The sequence below is a fragment of the Labeo rohita genome, chromosome 24 (genome assembly GCF_022985175.1).
Source record: "Labeo rohita strain BAU-BD-2019 chromosome 24, IGBB_LRoh.1.0, whole genome shotgun sequence".
Classification (NCBI taxonomy): domain Eukaryota; kingdom Metazoa; phylum Chordata; class Actinopteri; order Cypriniformes; family Cyprinidae; genus Labeo; species Labeo rohita.
Window position 1 is genome coordinate 4042593 of NC_066892.1, and position 18202 is coordinate 4060794.

General features: G+C 35.5%; 2 protein-coding genes across 4 annotated transcripts; one reads left to right on the plus strand and one right to left on the minus strand.

Moving 5' to 3' along the window:
• Positions 1 to 561: 561 nt before the first annotated feature.
• On the plus strand, positions 562 to 8513 carry ube2ib (ubiquitin-conjugating enzyme E2Ib). The gene is made up of 7 exons (XM_051098505.1): positions 562 to 709; positions 3090 to 3166; positions 4507 to 4590; positions 4668 to 4740; positions 4816 to 4925; positions 5020 to 5099; positions 7691 to 8513. The coding sequence occupies exons 2-7, from the start codon at positions 3101 to 3103 to the stop codon at positions 7752 to 7754; spliced, it is 477 nt and encodes a 158-aa protein (XP_050954462.1). The 5' UTR covers positions 562 to 709; positions 3090 to 3100; the 3' UTR covers positions 7755 to 8513.
• Positions 8514 to 9476: 963 nt separating this feature from the next.
• LOC127155910 (interleukin-4 receptor subunit alpha) lies at positions 9477 to 16966 on the minus strand. 3 transcript variants are annotated; one of them, XM_051098502.1, is made up of 9 exons: positions 16892 to 16966; positions 15383 to 15464; positions 14882 to 15002; positions 14598 to 14773; positions 14365 to 14504; positions 11939 to 12113; positions 11737 to 11824; positions 11589 to 11655; positions 9477 to 10457 (listed from the first exon to the last, which is right to left on the minus strand). In XM_051098502.1, the coding sequence occupies exons 2-9, from the start codon at positions 15450 to 15452 to the stop codon at positions 10167 to 10169; spliced, it is 1128 nt and encodes a 375-aa protein (XP_050954459.1). In that variant the 5' UTR covers positions 15453 to 15464; positions 16892 to 16966; the 3' UTR covers positions 9477 to 10166. The 3 variants fall into 3 exon arrangements, with proteins under 3 accessions (XP_050954459.1, XP_050954458.1, XP_050954457.1); XM_051098501.1 differs by having other exon boundaries at positions 11737 to 11827; XM_051098500.1 differs by having other exon boundaries at positions 11737 to 11827; positions 11912 to 12113.
• Positions 16967 to 18202: the final 1236 nt, after the last annotated feature.

Below are 18202 nucleotides of genomic sequence, written 5' to 3' on the forward strand. Positions count from 1 at the left end.
AGTTTCACTGTCCAACCCCTGTATATATATATATATATATATATATATATATAATATATTTACATATAATACCTGTTTCCTCTCATTTTATTTAAGATTAATTAAGCTCACTCAATTCTGCATTCACAGCTCCACCGTGTGGTGATAAAAAAAATCAGTTTACAAAAATAAATAAATAAATTAAATGTTTTGGTCACAAAACAGTTGCTGGTCCCTATTGACTTCCATAGTATGGAAAAAATAGCCGTCAATGGGAACTAAGGTCAATTTTTAAATATATAAACATCCAAGACAAAACACATACTTTTAAGATAGATAGATAGATAGATAGATAGATAGATAGATAGATAGATGTACCAGATATTTTTTTTCTGGTACTGTCCCTTTAAATGATAGCCGTCTATAGGAATGCCTGCTCTAAATTGTTCCCATCAGGGTAAAGACATCGTCTTTTTTCCCAAAACACATGGCGCCTGTACATCTAAGCTAAATATTTCAACAATCCGTTCGGTTGAACGCACAGCATTCGCGTTATTTCAACCAACCCCTTAATTTCCTGCAGGCGATCTGCGTGCTGTCCCGCGGGTCCTGATTAGACTGCTTCAGAACCGAATGTGTTTTCGGGAGGGAAACTTCACAGCTTTGGTTCCGAGTCAAACACGATTCGAGTACGCGGGCCCAGAAGTCGAATAACACTGGGATTCACAAGGTAAGGCGGTTCTGTCGGTACGGTCGATGTATTATTGCGTTTTGGCTGTCGGTAGACGCTCGCAGCGGTTTTGTTTGGCATGGTTGCTGTGTGAACGCGCGCTCGCGTCAAAGGAAGTCGAGTTTCTTTGTCCTGCGCGCTCATGAACAGCGTTCCAGCGCTGGACTCCATATTTATTGACATTTTATGATGTCATAATGTGAAGTTAAAACCTTCCTTGATTATGGTGTCATAATGTAGAAGTAAAATTCCATTATGTCATAGTGTAGGACGAACTTCTGTTAGGATGCCGTTCTGTGGACTTAGAAACCTGTGTTATGACGCCATAATCAAGCTTGGAAACTTAACATTATGACATACGTCATAATCTATAGTTAAAACATGTATTATGTTGTTGCAGTAGGAAACTAATAACCTCAGTTTTGATTGGGGTGTTTATGAAAATTTGGTTAATTACATAGTGTGACGTCAAAATGTTGATTATAACGTCATACTGTGTTGTTTTTTTTTAATAACATTAAAAAAAATCTTGATTATGGTAACAATAAAAATGATATACATTAGACTCATGTAAATAGTGTTGGGGTAAACTGTGTCATGTCGTCTGGTAAGTTGAATTTCTTCCTGAAAATACTAGTAAATGTCCCATTGTATATATGTGACCATGGACCACAAAACCAGTCATAAGTGTCAATTTTTCTAAATTGAGCTTTATACATCATCTGAAAGCTGAATAAATAAGCTTTCCATTGATGTATGGTTTGTTAGGATAGAACAATATTTGGCTGGGATGCAGCTATTTCAGTGTATGGAATCTGAGGGTGCAAAAAAATCAAAATATTGAGAAAATCGGCTTTAAAGTTGTCCAAATTAAAATTTAAAATTAAATTTTGATATATTTACAGTAGGAAATTTACAAAATATCTTCATGGAACATGATCTTTACTAAATTTCCTAACGATTTTTGGCATAAAAGAAAAATCTATAATTTTGACCCATGCACTGTATTTTTGGCTATTGCTACAAATATACCCCAGCGACTTAAGACTGGTTTTGTGGTCCAGGGTCACATATATGAGTGTGTGTGTGTGTGTGTGCACCTGGTATTTATCACGTTATGGGGACCAAATGTCCCCACAAGGATAGTAATACCAGTAAATTTTGACCTTGTGGGGACATTTGTGAGGTCCCCATGAGGAAACAGGCTTATAAATCATGCAGAATGAGTTTTTTTGAGAAAGTAAAAGTGTGCACAGTCTCCTGTGAGGGCTAGGTTTAGGTGTAGGGTAGGTGTAGGGCGGTTTGTACAGTATAAAAACCATTACGCCTATGGAATGTCCCCATAAAACATGTAAACACAACTGTGTGTGTGTGCGTGCGTGTGCGTGTGTGTGTGTGTGTGTGTGTGACCCTGGACCACAAAACCAGATTGAGAATTGAGATTTATACTGAGGTTTATAATCTGAAAGATGAATAAGCTTTCCGTTAATGTATGGTTTGTTAGGACAGGACAATATTTGGTCGAGATGCAACTATTTGAAAATCTGGAATCTGAGGGTGCAAAAAAATCAAAATACTGAGAAAATCACCTTTAAAGTTGTCCAAATGAAGCTCTTAGCAATGCATATTACTAATCAGAAATTAAATTTTGATATATTTATACTGATAAATATTTTCATGGAACATGATATTTACTTAATATCCTAATGATTTTTGGCATAAAAGAAAAATTTATTATTTTGATCCATACAATGTATTTTTGGTTGGCTTTTGCTACAAATATACTCGTACTACTTACGACTGGTTTTGTGGTCCAGGGTCATATATAAATAAGTTAATTACAAAAAAACTTAATTTAGTATTTGGTGATAATATGGCATAATCAGAGTCAAGCCTTTTTTCTTTTTTTTTCTTTCTTTCTTTTTTTTTTTTTTTACAAGGCTGGTCATTTTTGACCCAGAAAAACAAATTAGGTAAAGGATTTTGTGAGTTAAATGGAATATTACCATGCGTACATTCACCGTTTAGAGCCAAAGATCACTATTACTTTTATGTGAAGCACTGGCACAGCTTACCCCAAAGCTACCATGTTGGGAAAATTATTCATTTAATATCTCATGGTGAATGTAGATGATTAGTTTTCATGGTTTTATATTTGCCATCTTGTATGGTGTAACTTGCTAAAATCTCTTTCCCATAATATTCATTTAGCCTTCCTGCCTGCTAAAAAATGGCTTTGATGTATAAAAATGTTGTAAATCTTGTATAAAAATCATGTGTATCTGTCACGGCCAGGTGTATATCCCGGAAACTTTCTAAAAATATAATCCTGCTCTCCCCAGTTTATTTTTAGACAACATAAATGTGCTTTTCTCCATAGGATCAGTGGTCATGTCTGGCATTGCTCTGAGTCGACTTGCACAAGAGCGCAAAGCATGGCGGAAAGACCATCCATTCGTGAGTAACCCTTATGTGTTTTTATATACTGTTCTGGATGTAAAGTTGAGGTCAAAAGTTTACATCCCCATTTCAGAATCTGCAAAATGTTAACCAGTTTTTACCAAAATAAGAGGGGTCATACAAAATGCATGTTATTGTTTATTTAGTACTGACCTGAATAAGATATTTCACATAAAAGATGTTCACATATAGTCCACAAGAGAAAGTAATAGTTGAATTTATAAAAATGACCCTGTTTAAAAGTTTACATCCCCTTGATTTTTAATACTGTGTTGTTACCTGAATGATCCACAGCTTTTATTGTTTAGTGATAGTTGTTCATGTCCCTTGTTTGTCTTGAACAGTTAAACTGCCCGCTGTTCTTTAGAAAAATCCTTCAGGTCCCACTTTTTTGTGTATTTGAATTCTTTCCAACAATGACTGTATAATTTTGAGATCCATCTTTTTACACTGAGGACAACTGAGGGACTCATATGAAACTATTACAGAAGGATCAAACGCTCACTGATGCTTCAGAAGGGAAAACAATGCATTAAGAGCCGGGGGGTGAAAACTTTTGAACAGAATGGTGACGTGTACATTTTTCTTATTTTGACTAAATATCATAGGTTTTCATTTAGTACTGCCCTTCAGAAGCTACAGAAGATACTTACATGTTTCCCAGAAGACAAAATAAGTTAAATTTACCCTTTAAATCTTCAAATTCCAAAAGTTTTCACCCCCTGCTCTTAATGCATGGTTTTTCCTTCTGGAGCATCAATGAGCGTTTGAACCTTCTGTAATAGTTGCATATGAGTCCCTCAGTTGTCGTCCATGTGAAAAGATGGATCTCAAAATTTTACAGTCATTGTTGGAAAGAGTTCAGATACACAAAAATGCTGAAAAACAAAGAATTTGTGGGAGCTAAAGGATTTTTCTGAGGTACAGCAGCAGTTTAACTTTCCAGGACTCATGAACAACTATCACTAAACAAAAAATAAACAGCTGTGGATCATTCCGGTAACAACACAGTATTAAGTATCAAGTGTATTTCTATTTGTGAACCGAGTCATTTTCATAAATGTAACTATTGTTTTCTCTTGTGGACTATATGTAAACATCCTTTATGTGAAATATCTTATTCAGGCCAGTACTGAATAAACAATAACATGCATTTTGTATGATCCCTCTTATTTTGGTAAAATAATTAACATTTGCAGATTCTGAATAGGAGGTGTAAACTTTTGACCTCAACTGTGTACTACTTAATAAACCTTTGTTTTATTATGAACCCTTAACACATGCATCATATTCTCTGGTGCTCACTTAGTGCTTTTATCCCGACCCAATGTCTCCAGGGCTTTGTTGCTGTGCCGACGAAAAACCCTGACGGTACCATGAATCTTATGAACTGGGAATGTGCTATTCCAGGAAAGAAAGGGGTAAGACTGTTCGTTTAAACATTAATTCGATTAATCCGCTGTAGCATCATGTGAGATCTCTTTCCATCTTCCTCTAGACTCCATGGGAAGGAGGTCTGTTTAAGTTAAGGATGCTGTTTAAAGACGACTACCCCTCATCACCACCAAAATGTGAGTTTTGCACAAACACATCCAGTCCTCGCTGTCTGAATCACACCTCATAAAAATGCTTACTTTCTCCCGTAGGTAAATTTGAGCCCCCACTGTTCCATCCGAATGTGTATCCGTCGGGAACGGTGTGTCTTTCCATCCTGGAGGAGGATAAAGACTGGAGACCTGCCATTACCATTAAACAGGTCTATTGAAACTCTAGTCAGTTCTGTTCTAGTGCTTTGTGTTCTGAAATACTCTTTTATAAAAGCTCATCTTGCTGTTTTTTTTCTCATTCAGATCCTGTTAGGGATTCAGGAGCTGCTAAACGAACCGAACATACAGGATCCGGCTCAGGCAGAGGCGTACACTATATACTGGTATGATAAACATATGCTAAGAGTTAGAGTACACAAGTGTTGCATAGGTCCGAATTTTAGTAAGCATCTTAAAATAGTGTCTTACAAGTGGTTAATTTGAAATGCTTCTCACAGGCTTCTCACAGAAATAGCACTCGTACGGTCAGCTGTATGAAAAACACACCCAAGAAAGTGTTAGCTTAGGTTAGCATGTTGTTAAGTTAACAATGGGGAAGCAAATAAAAAAAAAGAATACAAAATCAATTTCCACCACTTCAGTTAAGATGAAAAATGTATCATTTTTTTTCCTAATAATTTCTACTTTTTAGTATACTTTTTGTTATTTTTATTCTCATAAATCATTTTATTCTCATTTATTCTCATAGATAGAAATTGGGAAAAAACGTCACAATGACATTGAAAAATCAAAATTATGAGAACGTCAAAAAGTCAGATTTGATAAAAGGTGTCATAATTATGCTATTTATCTTAATTGACTTTTTATGCCCTAATCAGTTTTGGCTTTTTAATCATAATTAATTGTGATTCTTTATCTCATAATTATGGATTAGTATTTCAGAATTTTGTCTTTATATAATAATTTTTAGTTTTATCTCAATTATGAATCTTTCTTATAATCAACTCTCAATTTTGACTTAAATCATAATTTTGAGTCATCTCATAATTATGGATTAGTGTCAGAATTGTAATTTTTTTTTTTTCAATTATGTGGAGGAAATTTTTTGTTGTTGTTTTACAGGTGTTTTCTTTGTTAAAGTCCCCCTGTAGTGAAAATCAAGATTTTTATGTTGTTTATTTGTCTATATGGTGTTTTTAATATGCTTTTAGACAAACCATGTGCCGGTCCATTAATCAACACCATTGCTGAGTATTTTCTCCTTAAAACTGTAGTTTCCTGAAGGCTGTCCCAGAAATGTGGTTTAAAACAGACATTTTTTTTGCTATGTCACAAACTTCAGTAACCAATCACGTCAAAGGACAGATTCCTATCATTAGCATGCAAAATATACCAATAGGATTATTAACACAAAACCAAATATTAAATAGAGCATTTAAAGAAGTCCACTTCCAAAACAAAGATTCACATATAATGTACTCACCCCATTGTCGTCCAAGATGTTCATGTCTTTCTTTCTTCCGTCGTAAAGAAATTGTTTTTTGAGGAAAACATTTCTGCATTTTCTCCATATAATGGACTGCTATGGTGTCCCGATTTTGAATTTCCAAAAAGATCCTAAATGCGGTTGTAAATGATCCCAGCCGAGGAAGAAGGGTCTTATCTAGCAAAACGATTGGTTATTTTCATTAAAAAAAATACAATTTAAATACTTTTTAATCTCAAACGAACTCTGAACTCCCTGAGCTCTGTGTATTCTGACTCAAGACAGTTAGGGTACGTCAAAAAACTCCAATCGTATTTTCTCCCTCAACTTCAAAAATCATTTCAAAATCATCCTACATCGCTGCAGAAGTACCGACCCAGTCTTTACAAAGTAAACATGCAAAGAAGATCAAACACCCTTAACAAAAAAGGTAAAACAGCGAAATAGGACGATTTTGAAGTTGAGGGAGAACTTGAGTTCGGAGTTTATCGACATACCCTAACTGTCCAGGCAGAGTAACACAAGAGGCATTAAAAAGTATATTAAATGGTATTATTTTTATTAAAATAACCGATCGTTACGGTAGATAAGATTCTTACGCTAGATTCTTTATCGGCTGGGATGGTTTACAACCACATTTGGGATCACAATCGGGGCACCATACCAGTCCATTATATGGAGAAAAATGCTGAAATGTTTTCCTCAAAAAACATAATTTCTTTATGACTGAAGAAAGAAAGACATGAACATCTTGGATGATAAGGGGGTGAGTACATTATATGTGAATCTTTGAAATAGAGAACAACAGCTAGGCAACAGTGTAAAAGTAGCCCGGAGTCAGACGCACCTCTCCCGCTTTGCCGTCTGCACTTCACTCGCATATGCTCGCGGGCACGAAGTGGAATCACAAACTAGGCTGCATTCGAGCCTTCAAGGCATTTTGAGGGCACAACATCGTCAAGTAAGTAACTATAAGAAATGTTACAGGAGCCACTGTAGTTTTTCCCTTTTTTTTTGCCATAGTTTTGCCGTGTTTCGCCATTATATCGCGTTTACTACTGTTCAGTTAGTAGATCACGAGGCTCTGGCTGGTGCGATTGCGTGGGGGCGGGGCTAATTTGCATATTCATAGATCAGCGTATAGTAAATGAGACAAGGGGGTAGAGTTACATTCAAGCTGTTTTAAGGCATGAGAAAATTATTTTCACAAGAAAAAACATTTAGATGATCAAAGGGATAAAAAGTTTGACTACGGGGGATTTAATGGAGTGTTAAGTACCATTTAAGTGCATTCTGGGATTGCTTAATCCACAAAGGATGAGTGTAGAGCTGTCTAAGATTCATTAGGAAGCATTATTTTGCCTAGCGTTTGAAACATCCTTTGAGAGCACACCTGTTATAATGTTCCCTGGGTAGGCAGCTCGTTAGTTTTGTTACAGCACATGTGAGATGTTTCTTGTATTGATTGCTCTGTGTTTTCATTTACAGTCAGAATAGAGTGGAGTACGAGAAGAGAGTTCGTGCACAGGCCAAAAAATTCTCCCCATCGTAAGCTAGACGGAGGGATGGATGAATGGAAAGAGGGAATATGTGAATACTCATGCTATCCTCTCACCGGGACTAAAAGGACTTAAAACATGATGTCTGTGCCATCGAACCCCAACCCCTTCCCCTCAAAACATCACACTCTTACACACTCCTCCTCTTCCCTTTTAATTTCATTTGCTCTCCGTTACCTTTAGGACGCAGTCACCGATTCAGTATCCACAGGTCTCGTTACGTTTCAACCCGGCTCGTACGAAATCACATTCACATCTTCAGTCTTCAATCAACAGCGGACTGTTGGGATTTTAGCTCTTTATTCATTTGGCGTGTCTGTCTGCGTGCGCTTGCATACACTCGTCGTTTTATTATGTTCGTGAAGCTTCATTTCCCCTCGAGCGAGTGAGCGAGTGCGTGCGTGTGTCCCGCGTGGCTCTGGTTTAGTTTGGTTTATTGCATTACGTGTGTGGGATAGTGCCTCATGGTGAAGTTTCCCCCCCGAATGCTGATCTAGGACCAGTTTCCTCTCCATTGGACGTGTTTGTATTTGACCAGCCACGTGGTCTTAGATCTGTCTAGGATTGTCTAGGATTGTCTAATGCTGATTCGTCGAATAAAGTCCAGAATAATTGCTCCTGTGAGCAGCAGAACCAGAGTCCAATTCTCTTAAACATGCTGTACATGGTTTCTTGTTTGTTTGATGGGAACATGTGTCCTGTGTTCATACTGATTGTGTCTGTATGTTTAATAAAGCTCTTTCTACAAAATGCGTCTGAAGGCTGTTTACGTGTTTCTTTTATATCAGATGTGTTCCTGTGTTTAAAAACAGCTCGATGGAGGGGTGTTTATACGTGGCATAGCGACAAAATGCTCATGGCTCGCTAAAAACAGAAGGTGAGACAAGACAGGCAAAGTCATTCTTGATGCTGAATGTTAATTATAAATTCTGTTATCAGATGTTTTATACATATTGCATGTTTATTTATATAGCTTAATTGATAAACATTCATAACAAAAACCTCAGAGAACTGACAGCTTTAAATGTAAAAATATACACTACCAGTTAAGATTTTTTAATGTTTATTTTTATTTAAAGAAGTCACCAAGCCTGCATTTGTTTTATCTAAAGCACAGCAAAAACTAAAATTTTTAAATATTTTTACTATTTAAAATAACTGCTTTCTATTGGATTATATTTTAAAATATAATTTATTTTTGTGATTTCAAAGCTGAATTTTTAGCATCATTACTCCAGTCTTTAGTATCACATGGTCCTTCAGGAATCATTCTAATATTATGATTTGCTGCTCAAAAACATATTATGTTGAAGTTTAATTATTTCAGGTTTCTTTGATGAATGGAAAGTTCAGAAGAACAAGTAATTAAGTAATTAAAAAATAAAAAAGAGTAATAAAATAATTTGTTACTATGATTTCTTTAAAAAAAGCTTTTAAATGGTATAGCGTATAATGTTACAAAAGATTTTAGACAATTATAGATAAATGCTGATCTTTGGCTCTTTCTATTCATCAAGAATCCTGAAAAAATGTACTTAATTGTTTTAATTATTGATAATTACAAATGTTTATTCAGCAGCAAATCAGAATATTAGAATGATTTCTGAAGGATCATTTGACTGGAGTAATGATGCTAAAAATTCAGCTTTGAAATCTCAGGAATAAATTATATTTTAAAATATATTCAACTGAAAACAGTTGTTTTAAATAGTAAAAAATATTTAACAATTTTACTATTTAAATGCAGGCTTGGAGAGCAGAAAAGACTTCTTTTAAAAAAAAAAAACTTTAAAAAACTTTTGACTGGTAGTTAAAAAAACAATACAAATACATTGTAAGTACATTACAAAAATGAAAACTATTTACTGTTCACTCATTTATGTAATTTGTGGCAATTAAACTATATTGTGGTTCATTTTAGCAGGATTTGCTTATTTAAAGAAATAGCATCTATACATGCATTACCTGCATTTATTTTTATGCTTTTGTTTAAAGTGCAAAAGCACATGTAGTATATTAGCACATTATGTAATACAAGAAAATTAAAATACATTCATTATTGCTCATATTTAACTTTGTTTCAAAACTTGTGCCATGTACACTACCATTCAAAAGGGGGTCAGTAAGATTTTGAAATGTTTTTAAAAAAATATATGCTTAGCAAGGCTGCTTTTTTTTTTTTTAATAAAAATACAATAAATGCTATAATATTCTGAGATATTATTACAATTTAAAATAACTATTTTCTATTTGAATATACTTTAAAATTTATTCCTGTGATGCAAAGCTGAATTTTCAGCATTATTACTTCAGTCTTCAGTGTCACGTGATCCTTCAGAAATCATTCTAATATGCTGATTTGATGCTCATTGACCCCAAACTGAACAGTAGCATGCATGCACATGTTAGAACGCAAAAGTGTGTGAAGTGGAGAGTGTGCAGTAGTCCTCACTGCATGTGATGCTTCCTCTCTCGGTTGTGATAAAATCACGAATCCAGCAGCCCGAGTCGACCTCTGACCCCACAGGAGACTGCGGCATGCTGGGAGACTCATGTTCGTCGATCTCTCCCATCTTCTCATAGTCTAAGCTGGTGGGTCGAGAGGGCGTGTCTGTGCTCTCTGTCAGAATGTTAATCTCGAGAGACTCCTCCCCCTGCATTATATCTCGCATCTTACCGGACAGCACTGAACAGACCTGAAAATACACACACGTACAGATCATGTTTAGAAGAATCATCGTTAAGCTACCGATAAATGGTGCAAGAATGAAGATGAAGACCACATTCCAATCCAAGACTTTATTTTGAGAAACATAAAATAGCACATGCGCAATAGTGACTGCATTAAAGAACACGATTCTAGAACTGTTTTCAAAAGTTGTGTGGTCTTCAAATTCCCAAAATGGGTTTGCGAAGTCAGATACATGTTTGATATCTTATATCTGATAAGACACCGCAAAACCATACTCGATGTGCTTGTTGTATCTGAGTTTTAAAGGTTTTCTACCATCATTTGACAATGACGAAAAGCTAAGACTAGTGTATTATACTTAGTATTATTTACAGTTGGTCAGAAGTTCACAGAATGTACAAAATGTTAATTATTTTACCAAAATTAGAAGGATCATAGAAAATGCATTTTATTTTTTATTTAGTACTGACCTGAATAAGATATTTCACATAAAATCCGTTTACATATAGTCCACAAGAGAAAATAATAGTTCAAAAGTCTACATACCCCTGATTCTTAATACTCTGTTGTTACCTGATGATCCACAGCTGTGTTTTTTACTGCTGTGTTCTTCAGAAAAATCCTTCATGTCCCACAAATTCTTTGGTTTTTCAGCATTTTTGTGTATTTGAACCCTTTCCAGCAATGACTGTATGATTTTGAGATCCATCTTTTCACACTGAGGACAACTGAGGGACTCATATGCAACTATTACAGAAGGTTCAAACGCTCACTGATGCTTCAGAAGGAAACACGATGCATTAAGAGCCAGGGGGTGCAAACGTTTGGAATGTGAAAATCAGGGTAAATTTAACTTATTTTGTCTTTTGGAAAACATGTAAGTAGTTTCTGAAGGGCAGTACTAAATGAAAAAAAGAAGATATTTAGCCAAATTAAGAAAAATGTACACATCTTCATTCTGTTCAAAAGTTTTCACCCCCTGGCTCTTTATGAATCGTTTTTCCTTCTGGAGCATCAGTGAGCGTTTGAACCTTCTGTAATTGTTGCATATGAGTCGCTCAGTTGTCGGATGTCAGATGGATCTCAAAATCGTGTGAGTGAATGATTACTTTTTTTTCTTTTTTTGTGGAGTTACCTGAACATCTCCTTTCCAGTCTCTGAAATAAGGTGCTGGTGATGGTATATAATCATTCTTCCTCCATCTAAAACACAAACACCCTTCATTTATTTACATGAAAACACAATGCAATCATTTCTGGATGCTGCAGATGGTTTTTCCTAACCTGGAGTATGGGATACAGGTCAGAAGGACAAGCAGCAATGGCAACAGCAGTAGATATTGGTAACTCTGGAAAGATCCTCCTGGAGTCTCTTCTTTAACACACAACGTGAGATCAATCTTAAACACAGTATATAACAGTATATGAATAAAAATAAAAACAGTTTGCTTTTGCAGACCTTTGAGTGCTCTGTAAACAGACTCACTGTGAATGTCCCCTGATCTCCAGTGTGACGCAGGGGCCCACAGACTCCACACGCCTATATAACGCACTTGATTTGGCCGCGATCTCACACGCACTGTGTAATTGGTGTGAGGCTCAAATCTAGACTCGTCCACATACATCTTCTGGTCAACAGTTTCTACCTCATACAGCTGAACCTGGAACCACAGAAATGACTGACAAATGAATTAAACTGGTGCAAAACAAGTGCTACTCATACTACATATTATGTACTTCTCCCATGGTGTTAAATAGATACTTGAGAGAGAGGTGTTGATAGAAATTAATAGAAAGTCACATCATTGTTAAAGCTACTTAATGTGAAAAGATCTCACATCCTGTTTCACTTCTGTAATATGATACAAAGTAACTATTTTAAATGTGTATTGATTTTTAATAAGTAATTTCAGAAAAGGAACACGTTTGTGTGTATATATATATGTATTTTTTTATTTGTAAACTAGCCCAATCACGTTTCGAAGGGGGGTCCCCCATAAAAAATCGTGTTCCGGGATGTAAAATACATGTTTTTGTCAGGGGTTCCCTTGGTAAATTTGCATTCCAGGGGCTAAATATGACTAGATGAATTATGCACAATAACACCAGAAATTTAAAAATTGTTCGCCCCAAAATTAAATGAATAAAACAGTGTTTTGAATAACATCAATACCTTTAAAGGACCTATTATGCCAATTTTTACAATTTGTAAGTGTCTGCGAAGTATAAGCTTCCCACGGATAATTTATTATATAATTTTGAGTGGAAGCAGAAACACGCTGCTTTCGTGCATGTCTCTTTAAACGCAAATGAGCTGCTGCTCCCCGCCCCCTTTTCCAGAACAGGGCTGTGCCTTTACAGCTCCTAACTCAGATACTCTGATAAAAACATCTGTTTGGGTTTGATTATGTATATCAAGCTGAAATCATGCGTTTTAAACCATATGTGACCCTGGAACACAAAACCAGTTATAAGGGTTAATTTTGGAATTTGAGATTTATACATCATCTGAAAGCTGAATAAATAAGCTTTCCATTGATGCATGATTGTTACGACAGGACAACTTTTGGCCGTGATACAATTATTTAAAAATCTGAAATCTGAGGGTGCAAAAAAAAATCTAAATATTGAGAAAATCACCTTTAAAGTTGTCCTAATGAAGTTCTTAGCAATGCATATTACCAATCAAAAATGAGGTTTTGATATATTTACGGTAGGAAATGTACAAAATATTTTCATGGAACATGATCTTTATTTAATATCCCAATGATTTTTGACCCATACAATGTATTTTTGGCTATTGCTACAAAAATACCTGTGCTACCGTGACTGTTTTGTGGTCGAGGGTCACATATTAGTTTAAACTTCTGATATAGGGTTTTCTGAGCGCACACATCCAAAGGACACGCACAGCGGCTGTCACATGACGTGAGTACTAAACTAAGTTCTCTTTCATGTCTTATTGCACTTGAACTGTCAAAACACACAAAAACAGAGTTACAAAAACAGTTATGTCTGTGAACGTAAACAGCTGGGAAAGAAATTGCATGTTTATATTAGATCTGTGTGGCAGCAGGATAATATACAGTAAAAAAATCCATAAATTCACTGCTCTCTTGTCTCCTCTATGGCTGGGACTCTAAATAGTGTTCTGTGCTCATGCATGTCTCTTTAAATGCAAATGAGCTGCTGCTCCCCACCCCCTTTTCCAGAATAGGGCTGTGCCTTTACAGCTCGTATCTCAGATACTCTGCTAAAAAACATCTGTTTGGTTTTGATTATCATGTCTACCATACTGAAATCATGCATTTTAAACCATATTAGTTTTGATATAGTGTTTTCAGAGCACACACAACCGAAGGACACGCACAGAAAGCGGCTGTCACATGACATGTGAGTACTAAACTAAGTTCTCTTTCATGTCTCATTGTGCTTAAACTGTCAAATACACACAAGTTTATGTTATGTTTGTGAAGGTAAACAGCTGGGAAAGAAATTGCGTGTTTATATTAGATCTGTGTGGCAGGAGCATAATATACAGCAAATAAATCAATAAATCCACTGCTCTCTTGTCTCCTCTGAATAGTCTAAATAGTGTTCTGTGCTCGTCTGTGCATTTTCATGCTTTGCTTGAACTTTCACCATGGCGTTAGAACTGCTACACCATTGTCGCTTGTGAAAACGAAATGACGGCTATGGGTGGAGTGGCGTTATTTTATAATAAGATCCCCTTACCAAGTCATGAGGGGTGCGAAATCTGACGTGTTCGCTTTTGCATATGCTTGCAGAAAAAGGCTTACCAAAACAAAGTTACTGGGTTGTCCTTTCTCAAATTTTCTGGGTTGGTAGATGCACTGGGGACCCGATTATAGCACTTAAATGAGGAAAAAGTCAGATTTTCATATGTCACACCTTGTTTTGGCTGTAAATGCTGAGCTGGTACTGTAGGTGGGGTATGAGGAAACTGTCTTCATCATATCCGCTCTGCCACTGGAATAGCACCCTGTTTTTCTCCCGGAGAAGCGTCAGGTTAAACGGAGGGACAGGGCGAACTACAACACACACACACACACACACATGTCAGTGTGACTCTGACGCACTGAGCAGAACTGTGGTCTGAAATGCATGTAGCTACTTGCTCTTACTGTGTTCATGAGGCATGAAGTCAGCATCTAGTACGACGGAGAAGTTGTTGCCATAGTAACCAGAATGAAGGGAGATGCTGTAGCTGTCTACATCGGTGAAAATCAAATGCTGTGATAAATCCAACTCGCATAATAATGACTGCTCTCCCATCTTCAGTGTGCAGTCATAGCGTTCCCTGCACAAAAACAGAGCCATTTAGCATAAGCAAGCATGCACATGAGTGTTTGGTAGTATATGTGTGATTTGATTGATATGTGATTGTGATTCAGTGCAGTATTCTCACTCATATGAGCTGAACTGCAGCCAGTAGGACGATTCATTGGCCAGAGACTCAGCCGAGATGTTCAGAGAGCAGGTGATATTGGATAAATAATTACTGAGACACTCCAGACTATATTGATCACCTAAACACATTTTTAATGTAAACATATAATACATCACAATAAACCAAGTGCATGTATATATATATATATATATGTAAATAAGGGTCAGAAATTAACAGGTGCATTTTTTACATTTATGACAACAATTTTTATAATCACCTTATTATTTAAAAAACAACAACAACAACAACACAGAAGCTCATAGGGCTGCAATATTATTTTAAAAATTATTATTGCTCTTCATATTGTAATGTGGTAATTGTTCATTTTGGTGCCACAAACCCTCGTTAATTTCCAACCCTGATATAGCTATACACATACATATATATATATATATATATATATACACACACACATAAATAATTAATAATAGAAATAATAGAAATAATAGAAATTCTTACCCCAAGTTATAAAATTCCCCAAAATATCAGAAAAATAAACCAATGTGAAGATGAAAGGAGAGCAATGCATGTTTTCTTTACACTGTAACAAATAAACAAATAAGTATCAATAAAATGTGACAGATCTTACTTTGACTTTTCCAATATATGTATGAACGTATATATATATATATACATATACACAGTTGAAGTCAAAAGTTTACATACACCTTGCAGAATCTGCAAAATGTTAATTATTTTACCAAAATAAGAGGGATTGTACAAAAAGCATGTTATGTTTTATTTTGTTCTGACCTGAATAAGACATTTTACATAAAAGATGTTTACGTATAGTCCACAAGAGAAAATAATAGTTGAATTTATAAAAATGACCCTGTTCAAAAGTGTTCATACACTTGATTCTTGATACTGTGTTGTTACCTGAATGATCCACAGCTTTTTTTGTTTGTTTATTTAGTGATAATTGTACGTAAGTCCCTTGTTTGTCCTAAACAGTTAAACTGCCCGCTGTTCTTCAAAAAAAAATCCTTCAGGTCCCACAAATTCTGTGGTTTTTCAGCATTTGTGTATTTGAACTTTTTTCAACAATGACTGTATGATTTTGAGATCCATCTTTTCACACTGAGGACTCATACGCAACTATTACAGAAGGTTCAAAAATTCACTGATGCTCCAGAAGGAAAAACAATGCATTAAGAGCCAGGGGTGTAAACTTTTGAACAGAATGAAGATGTGTACATTTTTATTATTTTGCCTAAATATCTTTTTAGTACCTTCGTTCAGAAAATACAGAAAATGGATCTCAAAAGCATATAGTCATTGTTAGAAAGGGTTTTAAATACACAATAGTGCTGAAAAACCAAAGAATTTGTGGGACCTGAAGGATTTTTCTGAAGAACAGCAGGAAGTTTAAGGGTTCAGCACAAACAAGTGACTCATGAACTATTACCACCAAACAAAAAAACACAGCTGTGAATCATTCAGGTAACAACACAGCATTAACAATCAAGTGTATGTAAACTTTTGAACGGGGTCATTTTTATAAATTCCAACTATTGTTTTCTCTTGTGGACTATATGTAAATGTCTTTAAATGTGGAATATCTTATTCAGGTCAGTACTAAATAAAAAATAACATGCATTTTGTATGATCCCTCTTATTTTGGTAAAATAATTAACATTTTGCAGATTCCACAAGGTGTATGTGAACTTTTGACCCATTGAATAGAGTAGGGTGAATACTTCAATCTGAATTCAAACTTACTAATTTCTGTCTACAGAGAGTCTGTGAACATGCTATTAAACTTTAACGTCTACTGATAATTGTGAGGCAACTTTTACTTTAGTGCTACGAACTTAATATGTAAAGTACATCAGGTGCTACAAAAGAAACCACAGAAAAATCAACTTGCTTAACGAAAACTACAAAGAAAAGTCAAGCAAACACACTTGGCACAAAACAATCATGTGACTTGCTATTTAAATATAATAAAAGTGATTGAAAATGTACCTGCAGACGGTGATGTTGTTGTTTCTGGTTTCACACGCACATGAAAGAAAGCTTCAGTTGCGCATCTCTCTCTCTGTCTCTGTCTCTGTCTCTCTCTCTCTCTCTCTCTCTCTCTGTCTCTGTCTCTCTCTCTCTCTCTCTCTCTCTCTCTCTCTGTCTCTCTCTCTCTCTCCCTGTCTGTGCACACTGCCTGCTTTTTTGTCAGCCTTTTGATGAGAGAGTCAATCAGTCATCCGATCTGTTATCCGATTTTATCTCACTCATTATCTCCAATCTTTTCACACTTGGGCATTCAGATCAGCAAATTCTCTGACACGTTTCAGACGTTTACTAACCGATATCATCACACTTCTGCCACTTTGAAAGACTAAACAACTCCACGTGTTATAAGTTCAACATGTTTAGCAGATTCGCCTATTTTTAATGTAATTGTGAACATCTGTCAAGTGTGTAATAGATCATATGGTTATATCTAACTTTATCTGCAACGTATATTAGTGTACAGCGCACAGTATAACGTAGCAAGTGGCAGATTTTTAATTTATTTTTATTAATACGTTTTATTTTATTTTAATAATTTATTTTATTAATTACAAAATGTAACTATATTGTAAAACGTTAGATGTTTAGGCATATTCAACTTTATCCACATATATACCCTGGTGAAAAAACCAGCGTATGCTGGTAGGTATGTTTTGATGCTGGTTTAAGCTGGTCCTTGACCAGCAACATGACCAGCAAAAACCAACAAAGGACCAGCTTAAACCAACATCAAAACCTACCTAACCAGCATTCCAGCATCAGAACATACCTACCAGCATATGCTGTTTTTTTCACCAGGGTAGTAGAGTAAAACAATAAGTGCTAATTAGCATATTCCGACAAATCTCAACTTCTTTATTGTTTATATCGTCGCAAAATGCAAATATATTATCTTTCAAGTCATTATAGATAGTTAACAATATAAGTATATCCAATTTTACACACATACATACACATATTTACACAGGGCGATTGAACTAGCATATCAAAACTAGCATATTTCAATGTTTATGTCGTCGCACAAATGTGCGAATAAGACACGAGGCCTATATAGATATTATGAACATTGTTTCACCTTTGAAACAACATTGAAAAGCACTAATACATTTCACATGGCTTGATGTAATGCTAAAACACCTGAGTTCAGATTAGTCATGCAGCGAGAGAGCTTTTAAAATAGTTGTTGTGAGTCTGTAGTTCAGTTTTAGACAAGTGTATGGTTTATATTATTATCATTGATGTGATAGTTAAACTTGAGGTTAAATGTGA